Source organism: Apis mellifera, linkage group LG12, assembly GCF_003254395.2.
Source record: "Apis mellifera strain DH4 linkage group LG12, Amel_HAv3.1, whole genome shotgun sequence".
Lineage (NCBI taxonomy): Eukaryota > Metazoa > Arthropoda > Insecta > Hymenoptera > Apidae > Apis > Apis mellifera.
The window spans coordinates 7,374,263-7,386,524 of NC_037649.1; the positions used below are offsets into that span (position 1 = coordinate 7,374,263).

Genomic DNA, 12,262 nt, shown 5'->3' on the forward strand with positions numbered 1-12,262 from the left:
CCTAACGGTCTGTTTCTTCGACATTTCGTGGCAGCCATGACTGGTATTTGTAAATTGAGCGAGCGTGGCCTTGACAAGGGAACCCAAGCTGGATCCAGACCAAGGGCGGCAACCACCGCCGCTGGTCCAGCTTCGAGAATCCCTTGAATCAATTCTGTTGGACTTCCAGGATTTGCGGCTTGGGCCAATAATCCTGAAAGCGCTCGATTTTGAGCTTCGAGCTCTCGAATACGCCTCTGCAATGCACCGATTTCTTCCCTGAGACCCTACACATGGTAAAAAGCAATGAGTACTTTCTATTTTCGTCGAACGTGATTTTAGAAATGACGATAGAAAGCGCGTTAGCGGATGAACGACGAGGAGACTAGACAAAAATATCGAAAATCGGATCGTAATAGACAAGCATTTTTCATACATAGTAGCGTTAAATAAAACAATGTCCTAATTTATTTTCATTTATTTTTCTACATTCAGAATTTTGAGCATATAATTTATTATACGCTGATAAAATTTATTGATAAGTATATTCCTAATATGCGCGGGTACACACACGCTTACAGCTTTGTAATCTTGCAGCTCAGCAGATGGATAGATAGGATTTATATTGAGGTGAAATTTGGTTAATGGACACTTTTAATTGAAAAGAAAAAAAAAGAAAGAAAGAAATCAAATGTAAAAGTGCCTTTCAAAATTATCAACGAAATCGATTTATAAAAAGACAGATAGAAATAAAACGTAATTTATTTCGAATATATTCATAAATAATTAAACATAAAGGCCAAGTAATCGGGCGATCATATAATAATTCATTTCATTCATTGAAAAATTAAAAAAAGAAAAAAGAAAAAACGAACGGAAAGCGACAAAGGTAAGACGAAGAGAAGAAAAATAAGATTGAAGGACGTGGTAACGAGAGCATAGCAATGAACCTTTTGGGATAGAAGGGCGCGGACCACCTGGTTGGCGACGTCGTCCAGACACCGCTCGTACTGGCGACGTTGAGCGTCCGCGTCCCTCGCCAAGGCGGCGTGTTCCGTTTCCAAGGTCGCCAGACGTGCCACCAACGCGGCATGCACCTCACCAGCACACGCAGCCTCCAAACCGCGCAGCTGACCCCTCATCGACTCGTTCTCCAGTTGCAGCTTCGAGATTTGTGCCTGATACTGATGTACGCGCGCCTATTCGGAACAAAAGAAGAAAAATTATTAATAGAAAACGATCGAACGAGTCATTGTTCTCCAAAAAATCTGTATAACGATCTTACAATTTGATATTCATCTCAATGGTTTCGATCTATATCACTTTTAAATAATTTCGTTTCGAAAGATATAAAATATACAAAATAGTTTTCGATACAAGTATTATGTCATTAATATAATTTATTTCGTTGCATTTTTCTATTTCACAATTGCTTTTTACAAAAAAATATATGCATATATATGCATCGAAAGAACACTCTTCGATTCTTTCGATGCGATACGACAATCTCACGAACTTCGACGTTTCCTCCTTGGCAAAGTGCAGTTTTCTCAAGAAGTTCGATGCACCTCGTGGCCAGAGTTAATAACACGAGCGGCCGTTATTAGCAGAAAAGCGTTTAACGTTAAATTAGGGTTGCGGAGACCTGTCGGAGACAGGGGTGCTAATAGAGGGTGCGTGTGTCTGATTTATAACAGTCGTGCCAGCCAGCCGGCCCTTGCTAATGTCTACACCCCCTTCTTCTTCCAAAACTGAAGGGAGGCCAACGATTTTCTGTCATCCCACGCGGGGGTGGAAAATAAAAATACATACTGTCCGCTTCTTGGAATTCTTCCCGCATCCTATATTTCCACGAGTGGTTTCGTCATTTGAGTCGTCATACTTTACAGTCTCTTCAGCTTCTTCGCCTCGTTCGTAAATTGTATCGACGATTGGGAAAATATCTAATCTAATTACGAGCTGGCACTGTTGAAGAATACTCGAGTGACGTTCAACATTGCTCCAAGAATCCCGGTGATGATTCGAGAATGGAAGAATTTAACAAAATTTCATAAATTTTATTTTCTTTTATAATATCAAATTTTAGGATAGTTTATTTATTTTCCTTACTTTTCGAATATAAAGTATACGTCTCTATTGTTTTGTTATTATTATAGGAAATATTTCCAGCTTTTATACGAGTCTGAATATCAAAAATCTACTTCTACGTTCAAAATTCAAACTACGAAATTAACAGCTTTCCATCATCAATCGTTCGTTCATTTCCATTCATTGAGCGAAAGAAAAGGAAAATTATACCTTTCATATTTTTTATGGAGGAAAATATTATGTGGAGGAAGAAAGCAAGCAAGCAACTTTCCAGGAAAGTCGGGAAAGAAGAAGGGTGAAAGTAAAATCGAACGGCTAGAGAGAACACTTGCAGACGTTATACAGTTCCTCCGTAGCTTGGAGAGAGAGATTTTTAAGGGGTTTGGGCATCAGTGGGGGTGGGCCGACATCGAGCCAGGGGGATCGAGTGACGATCGATAATAAACGGTATTTCGTGGGGCAGTGATGCACACCCCTCGCCTCTGAATCTACGACTCTTTTAGAAGCAAACCGGCCGTGAACGAGATAGTGCGTACCATTCTAAGGGTTCGCAGCAAACGCGGCCGTTTACCGTTTCCTCCCTTTTCATTCGACCCGGCCGCGATGCTTTACTTCGTTAAGTCGGAAATATTGGCAAATATGTGGCGAAAGTATCGTCCGTTTATATTGCCTTTGCTTGAATCGATTAGCAAATTTCATTTCTATGTTTGCAACAAAATTTGTCTTTGAGTGATAAACGTTTCCTCTCTTTTGAACATTTTTGTAAATCTAATCGTATAATTTTTCTAGGAGCAACTTTGCGCGCGATAAAATGTATTAATTGTCTTGCTTCTTCCTCTCCAATTTAATTTTATATTCGAAGAAGTTGTTTGAAACGATCAGTGATACACAAATATACACTGGAATCAATGTTAAAGATATAGAAGGGCAAAATAAATTGCGTTGCACGGTGAGTTTGCCACTTGTTCCGTGTCGCAGCCAGAAACAATCGTACATGACAATTTCGACTGACGTATAACAACAGGGTGTTGGTTCACGGTACGAGAGTGTTATTATTAAACCAGGAGAGAGAGGGGAAGTTTTTTACCAGAATACATGTCTCTGTATTATAGAAAAAAAGAAAGAAAAAAGAATCGTGAAATATAAAAGAAGAAAAAGAAAGGAATAATAAACGGTGGATAGTTTATTCTCGATCGATTGGAGAGAGTTTAGCAGTCTCTTCGTTATCTGTTCGTGCTTATCGACAACAGGGGCCAATGGTTGAATCGAAAAAGGGGGACCCCCGTTTCATTTTGTCCTGGCTCCGGAAGGCAAAATCAGATGAACCACTCGAATGAATATAAATTTAAGGAGGACCGACGCTCTCTTCGTGGAATTGAAAATCCTTGCTTCCCTTTAGGAACGGTCTATCTATGCGTTTCGATTTAACGCGAAATACGACCAATTATCGAGGAATCGTGCTTTTCGAGGAATCGAAAGTTTTAATCGATCGCCGTATACCAATTTGTCTGAACGAAAGAAAAATTTATTACATTTCCGATGCGAGTTTCTAATTCTATCAATTTTGTTACTTCGAAACAATTTTATATGGATTAAATTATATAAAATTTCTATTCATATTTTCTCTTTAAATTTATTAACGATATTATAAACGTTTGAAATTACCTCGTAAGAAAGCGTAAGAGCAGTTTTCTCTTGCTTCAGCTGTTCGGCCCTGTGTTTATGCTGCAGCAACCCTCGTGACGTCTCCTCCATCCTGGAACAAATCGAACACACTTGAAGAAGCGAGTTTTAATTCTCCTCGAAAAGATTCTAATTGAACCGACCCCCGTGCTGTCGCCCAATCTCTTTTTTGCCATTGTTGCACATGTCTCGATTGCTTCCATGCTAATTCTGAACCATGAAGTATTAATAACACTTCAAAATCCAATGTAACAGCAATAGAGGATGATGGAAGCATTCGATAAATAAAATTGGAAAATAAATAAACAAAATAAGTAGAAAGAAGAAAAAGAAATAATAACGCGTGTGTGAAAAATGTATCACTTTGTTACACACGATTTCATTACGGTTAAATGGTTTGTAAATTTAAACGATCGCTGGAGTATCGATGTTATCGTTATGATTACAGAGGTGAGAAATTGTTGGAAAGGGGGAAGGGTAATGGATACAATGGTTGTGGAACATATTGTCACAGCTGCGTCGCGAGTAAAAAGATGGCCTCTCATTTGAAAGACAGTTGCCATTCCGCCACTACTTTCCACCCCCGTTGTGCGAAGCTGAATTTTGAAACCATCTGTCGTGGAAACAATCCTGTTTATAAACCGCAAAAAATTTGAATTACAAATGGAAATTAAATTCCATATTTTTTAAATTTAATATAAAATAAATAACCAATTACAAAAAAAAGATATAAGAAAAAGTGTAGAAAATTATAAAATTATAAAATAAAAGATCAAGTTTAAAATATACAAGAGGGAGACAAAATCTCGCCAAGTTTGGCCATCCACTTTAGAGGCGTCCCTCCCCCCGCTTCTAACCTAATAATTCGTGTGCCCGAGGAGAGGTTTATCCGCAAGCGTGCACGTTTACAGAGAAGGTCAAAGCGGAAAAAGTCGCGACCCCGACCACCCCCTCGCTTCGATGTTGATTCGATTATCCATTTCCTTCGCGGAACGAGGACGCGTTTCACGACAAATTTTTTCATGCGCACGCTCCGCGGGCTTAATGATCTGATTAGAGATACCAAGAGGGTTCCAGGGGTTGAGATATGAAGCCGATTTAAGCTTTTCAAGGGAGACGAACCTCAAGGGGAGGGCTCGCCTCCAACACGCTTGGCAACACCCTTTGCGCTTCAACCTCCTCCCCCAAACCTCCACACCCCTGAAGAACCTCATTCTTCTTCTACTTCTCTACCTCTTTTCGAAACTAACTTTCGAAACTAACTGCGCGCTTCTTGGAGGCAGAGGGGAGGGGTCCGGCGGCGTCCGATTGTTTTCCATCGGGAAGGAGCCATCTGCAAGAATGCGGAAGGCTGTAATGAAGATTAATCGACGATTGCTCGGTTCGTTGCTCCCCTTCTCCAACGTTTCCATCGTGGAAAAATTACTTTTTCAAAGGAATACGAGTTTCGTGCAACTTTGCTACCTCGATGAAGTTCGAGTTTTAGGAAAAGAAAGAGAGAGAGAGGATAGAAAAGTAGTAGCCTCATCTGAAGCGTCAACAATTTCGCACAGATGCTGTTTTAATACCGTTTATCGTAATGGGTTTACGTAAGCGAGGATTGAAAAAAAAAAATCGATGGAAGGAAGAGATCGATTTCGTTTCTCCCTTCGCTTCGAAAAACACTTTCCATCCGGAGATTGTCTCGCGGAGTGACTGGTCTGTGTACACATCGGATCGTGGAAAGAAACTCCGCGAATAAGCTGATTGTCCTGGGGAGTTGCTTGTTCAGACTCCTGGATTGTGTATATTCGACGAGTTGGAGGATGTTAATCGGCTTAAAAGTCCGCTCGTTAAAGTTCCAAGTTTACCTTGAGACTTAATGTGCTTCCGAAACGATTATGAAAATGGTTCCCCGAGCCAGGATTGAAGTATCCGATCAGCCTTGAAACGCAAGATAAACCGTCCATCTATATTAACGCCATCCTAGAACGATGACAACCAGTCTTATCCAGTTCCTCCTTTTTCCCCACTTTCTTCTCACCCGCCTTCTCATTTCCATCTTGCCTATATACCCTCCCCCTCTCCGATACTTTTAGATAGTAGACTTTTAGATAGAGGATGGGTTACAAGGTCGATACACAGGGCGTTAAGTTATATTGGAAAAAGTTTTCGACGAATTAAAATTCGAAAGTTTGTTCGAGTATTATTCCGTTTGACAGAGTAATCGATAGTTTTTTCAATAGCTTCCTAATCTTTCGAGATATCGTTGCGAATGTTCAATTACAAATTTTTATCACGGAAATGAAATTGAAGTAAAAGGTTTTTTTTACGATATTTAAATTTTCCATAAATGAAATAAATTTCGAGAAATTCGAGAGAAACGAATTTTATCAACGTGCGAGTTTTATTCTTATTTCGAGGATAATGTAATAATTCACGAGAGGTGAAAATAAGCCTATAACCTTCTTCATTAGAGTTTCGCTCCAAGATCGATTTAGGACTAACGGAATTATGGGGGGGAGACTTTCCGCGGTAATTCCGTATAACTTATCAACTGGGGTGCCATTTCAGGCGCCAGGCTTAAGAACAATGGTTCGCAAACAGTAATTATAAGTGCAAACAGAAGAGCGATTGTCAGAGGGGCAGTCATACGATGAATAATCAAGATTGGAGAACCCCTATACCTTTACTTTGCACAACGCTCCCTTTATACTCTTCCTCCAAGATTCCGCGGATTTGTTCGTTCCCGATTGTTTGATCACGAGCAACTTCAAATAGAGACCGACTATCGAAGGATTAATTGGCTTTGTTCCGAAACGACATCTCGACTCTAACCTCAAAGATCGATCGAAATATTCATTTCATCCGTTGAAAATTCAATTAATCTCGATCGAAGAATTTTTTAAGAATTAAATCGATTCTTATTTTCGATTTAATTATTATCGTTTAAAAACCGGATAAACTCCAAACCAACTTATAATAGCTTAACTTATAATAGTTCAATTAAAATACGTCAGAGAAACGTTTCTTTTAATTAAAATCCTGGAGAAAATTTTACGCTTTCCTTCGAATCGCCAATTCTTTTTCCACGAGCGCGTTCCTCGGCCGGAAAATTTAAACGTTTGGATCGCGATAAAAAGGAAACGATGCAAGGTAGAGAGAGAACGCATTGTCTCCACCAAGTGAGAAGATGATTATCGTTTAATGAAAGTCCAGTTACGCGCGGTTCTGCGTACAATTCGGGCCTGTGGTGGTCCTGCATCATTATAATCGAGTTTGCCGGCCAATAGTTGTAAATCACATGGAAACGGCTGGTCGCTGCCACGTGTTCCGCTCGTCGATAGAAACAGTGTGACGTAATTAGGGAAGAAAATGAGAATTTTCGAATGTGGCTATTTTCTTGCATCTGAAATTTTTTATTTCAAATTAGAAGTAAATATATAATAAGAAAAAGTTTCGAATAAATTTTTGGTAGAAAAATTTTACATGTATGAGGATCAAACAGAATGTGGATATATTGAAAATCGTGACAGTTCGGAAGTACATACGGGGGTGAAAAAGTTTCTAAGGGCGGTGAATGTTTGGGGGAGTGAAAGTTTCAAGGATGACAAATAGAGAAGAGTTCGGAGTCGAGAAGTTTAAACGATACACTTAACTATCTCCCAACTTCATCATACTACATTTCGAGCCAAATATCAAAGAAACTGTCACGATTTTAAATCAATTTCATTCTATTAAACTTTCTTCCCATTTTTAATAATCTGATCGATTAATTTCCTATTCCTCGTTTCAACAAAATTTAACCAAAATTCCCCATTGAAATTTCAATTCTTTCGATGCTTTCTCTCAACGAGAAGCGTTAAACCATAAACTCGTATTTCAATTAAATTTCAAATCAAATATCGAAACTATATGTCTTCGATCGATCCCATTCAATTGATCGAGCTTCCTCTTCATATCTTCTACATTTCTATCCTTCGATTCCAATTTAATCCTTCATCAGCGCTTTCGACGAGGCTCCATAAACTCTCCTATTTCATTAAAATCTATCGCCGCGGAAAAAAGAGCGACGATCCTATTGCTGCACTTTACGCAAAAAAGCGCGTAAAATGCAGCTACCCGGAAAAAGGGTTGTCCAGGAGAATGTAATCCGCCTCGTGGCATTATTGTAACTGTGCGCACGGGGGTCTGGTAATTGCCAGCGACCCGTGCTTTGTCGAGGAATTGATCAAGAGAGGACCTCGCCGCGTTTACCCTTCCCTTCCTCCGCCATTCCATTCCATTCTACGGTGTACGGCTCGGCGATCGGCCGAGATTCTTTCCCGAGGAGACAGGATACATTCTCGCGAAACCATTAATCTCGTTTCGTGAATTGGCTCCGGGTCGTGGATATTTTTCAAACCGGAACAAGCATTCGTGGAAGACGTATTGTTACGGAGGAACGCGATTGCCAAACCATTGCCTATCCTTCGCCGATAAATTGGAGGATGGTACGATTACTTTTGCCCGTGCTTTGTTTGGAAAGAGAGAAAGTTGCGTGGAAGGATGTATCTTTGTTACAAAATCAAATTTATCGTGGCTTTGTACCTATACGCGGGGATAGAAGTAATTTTTTATAGATGAACGTGTGTGATGAAAAATTTATTTGGTACTTATTCTGAATTCAGAAATATTCGAATTGTTTTTAGAAGTTGTAGAAAATATTTTAAATTGAAAATAAAAATATTTGTTAATTACAAAGTAAACATGAGTGGTTTGTTGAATCTTTTCTTTATATTCATTAGAAATTGTGTAGATTGCAGATTATTTGCAGATATAGAATTTATATAATTTTTTTGAATATAATAGACAGGGAAATAATATAATTATAAGAGTATAATGTATTAAAATTTGCACATACATAAACATTACATAAATATTTGAAGCAAAATGAAATAATTCTTATTCTTAACAGATTAAAATAATTAGTTTTATATATTCTTCTCAGAAACCTTTCAAATAAAGAGATATTATATACTGAATTACCATCAGTTGTTATATATAATTCTAATAACTCAAATATATATACTTCACTATTGTACTATATGCAGTACTGAATACTTTTAAAAAAGTTACAAGTTTTAAACTGTTTATGTAATGTACATTGTCGGTAAGTTAGACAGCGATTGAAAAGTTTGATCAGCGCCATCTCGCGTTTGGATCACCGAAGCTCCGACTCGTTACTAGCATAGCAGAATATGCGAGGAGGTATGCGAACTCGAAGACAAAGAACGCAATATTGTGCGAGAGAATAGAGAGCATTTTTCATTACATTATATGGAAAATTCATTAATTACTCATTTTCTACGCAAAATTTCCATACTTTTAGGATTGCATCTTGAAGTTAGAACTTCAGACAAGTTTCACATATCAATTTTAATAAGAAATTCTTCTTTGTTAATTATTTATTAACAATAAAACATCGTGTTACGGAATACATCGAGAATGCCATATTGAAAATTCATTAATTACTTATTTTCTACGCAAAATTTCCGCACTTTTAGGATTGCATCTTGAAGTTAGAACTTCAGACAAGTTTCACATATCAATTTTAATAAGAAATTCTTCTTTGTTAATTATTTATTAACAATAACGCATCGTGTTACGTAATAAGTCTGGAACGCCATATTGAAAATTTATTAATTACACGTTTTCTAACCAAAACTTATAAACTTTTAAGCTTGTATCTTGAAGCTAGAACTACAAGCAAGTTTCCCATATCAATTTTAATGCGATATTTCTTTTTATTAATTTTTTATTAACAATAACGCACCGCGTCACGTAATAAATCGAGAACGCCATATTGGAAATTCATTAATAATTCGTTTCTTGATCAAAATTTATGAACTTTTATAGTTGTATCTTGAAGCTGGTACTTCAGGCAAGTTTCCCATATCAATTTGAATACGATATTTCTTTTCATTAATTATTTATTAACAATAACGCACCGTGTCACGTAATAAATCGAGAACGCCATATTGGAAATTCATTAATAATTCGTTTCTTGATCAAAATTTATGAACTTTTATAGTTGTATCTTGAAGCTGGTATTTCAGGCAAGTTTCTCATATAAATTTTAACGCAATATTCCTTTTCATTAATTATTTATTAATAATAACGCATCGTCTTACGTAATAAATCGAGAACGCCGTATCGAAAATTCATTAATTATTCGTTTTTTAATCAAAAACTTATCAATTTATCGCATTAAAATTGATATAAGAAACTTATCTGAAGTTTTAACTTCAAGATGCAAGTCTAAAAGTTCATAAATTTTAATTAGAAAACGAGTTATTAACGAATTTCCAATATGGCGTTCTCGATGTATTCCGTAACACGATACTTTATTGTTAATAAATAATTAACAAAGAAGAATTTCTTATTAAAATTGATATGTGAAACTTGTCTGAAGTTCTAACTTCAAGATGCAATCCTAAAAGTACGGAAATTTTGCGTAGAAAATGAGTAATTAATGAATTTTCCATGTAGTGTAATGAAAAATGCTCTCTATCCTTCTCGCACAATATTGCGTTCCTTGTCTTCGAGTTCGCATACCTCCTCGCATATTCTGCTATGCTAGTAACGAGTCGGAGCTTCGGTGATCCAAACGCGAGATGGCGCTGATCGAACTTTTCAATCGCTCTCTAACTTATCGGCAAATTCTGTAACACGATGCTTTATTGTTAATAAATAATTAACAAAGAATTTCTTATTAAAATTGATATGTGAAACTTGTTTGAAGTTCTAACTTCAAGATGCAATCCTAAAAGTGCGGAAATTTTGCGTAGAAAATGAGTAATTAATGAATTTTCCATATAGTGTAATAGAAAATGCTCTCTATCCTTCTCGCACAATATTGCGTTCCTTGTCTTCGAGTTCGCATACCTCCTTGCACATTCTGCTATGCTAATAACGAGTCGGAGCTTCGGTGATCCAAACGCGAGATGGCGTTGATCGAACTTTTCAATCGCTCTCTAACTTATCGGCAAAATTTACTCTTTTAAAAGCATGTAGAATCGAAGGAAGGATATAATATATATAAAATCCATATATGTACAAAATAAAACTTTCACAAGTTTTCAATACATCCATTTTTTTAATATTATTAAAAAAATGAGATTAATAATCCATTACATAATGTAATATATTAGATACCCTCAATATTTAATATTATTTAATTATATCATGCTTATTTGCTGTTTTTAAACAGAATCATATATTTTTTAATGCATGACTAAAAGCATCATATTATTCTCTATAAAAATATTAAACTATATATTGTTAAAATTTATTAACTTAAAAATATTCAATTATATTTAATTATCTCTTGAACTAATAATTTTTTCGACATATATGATCAATATTTTTTATAGAGAATGCAAAGATACGTCGATTAATGCATTAAAAAATATATGATTCCATTTAAAAAAATAAAGTTGTGTTCGATAATTTTTTTATGAAATCACTTAGGAAAAAATTGAAAGCAGCGAAATATAGTCCTTTCGAAACTATACAACTTTTATTCGAAACATTTTTAAATATTATGAAAAATAAAGGAGATATTTTAAAAAAACGGATTAATATCGAAATTCATGAATGAATGAAATTTTTGGTCAAAAATTTGATTTTGTATTAGGAGAACATGATACGATAGGAGGTCGTTCGAGAAACTTTTCCAGGAATTTTGGGCAATTCTTGGAAATGACGTCAAATTCTTGGAATTTTCGAATTTCTTGGAAATGACGTCAAATTCTTGGAAATCTCGAATTTCTTGGAAATGACGTCAAATTCTTGGAAATCTCGAATTTCTTGGAAATGACGTCAAATTCTTGGAAATCTCGAAATCCTCGGTCGATAGAAATTTTTGGCCGAAAATTCGATTTTGTATCATTGAATATAATATGATAGGAGGTCGTTCGAGAAACATTTCCAGGAATTTTGGGCAATTCTTAGAAACGACGTCAAAAACTCGAAATCTCTGAAATTCTTGGAATTTTCGAATTTCTTGGAAATGACGTCAAATTCCTGGTATTCCCGAAATTAAAATTTTTTTTTTTAGCAATTTCCTTTATTTTAAATATACTTACCATTCTACTTACCTTTTCCAACTTCTTTTTTGCAATTTTTTATACAGTTTACTTAATTCTAAAGATACTTACCATTATACTTACCTTTTTCAACTTCTTTTTTGCAATTTTTTATACAGTTTACTTAATTCTAAAGATACTTACCATTATACTTACCTTTTTCAACTTCTTTTTTGCAATTTTTTATACAGTTTACTTAATTCTAAAGATACTTACCATTATACTTACCTTTTTCAGCTTCTTTTTTGCAATTTTTTATACAGTTTACTTAATTCTAAAGATACTTACCATTATACTTACCTTTTTCAGCTTCTTTTTTGCAATTTTTTATACAGTTTACTTAATTCTAAAGATACTTACCATTATACTTACCTTTTTCAGCTTCTTTTTTGCAATTTTTTATA

The 12,262-nt window shown here is 35.9% G+C and overlaps 1 protein-coding gene across 12 annotated transcripts in view; it reads right to left on the bottom strand.

The window, feature by feature from the left end:
* The window catches only part of LOC409783, a 272,897-nt gene that overhangs the window by 7,123 nt on the left and 253,512 nt on the right, over window positions 1-12,262 (bottom strand). For 11 of the 12 annotated variants that reach the window (XR_003305895.1, XM_026444432.1, XM_026444433.1 and 8 more), the window contains 3 exons: window positions 3,733-3,823; window positions 930-1,178; window positions 2-266 (listed from right to left, as the gene is read on the bottom strand). Coding sequence is in view for 11 of the 12 variants with exons in the window: in XM_026444432.1 (XP_026300217.1) it covers window positions 2-266; window positions 930-1,178; window positions 3,733-3,823 (605 nt within the window). In the remaining variant the exon portion in view is untranslated. The remainder of the gene's footprint in view (window position 1; window positions 267-929; window positions 1,179-3,732; window positions 3,824-12,262) is intronic. The other variant, XM_026444431.1, reaches the window with a different exon arrangement.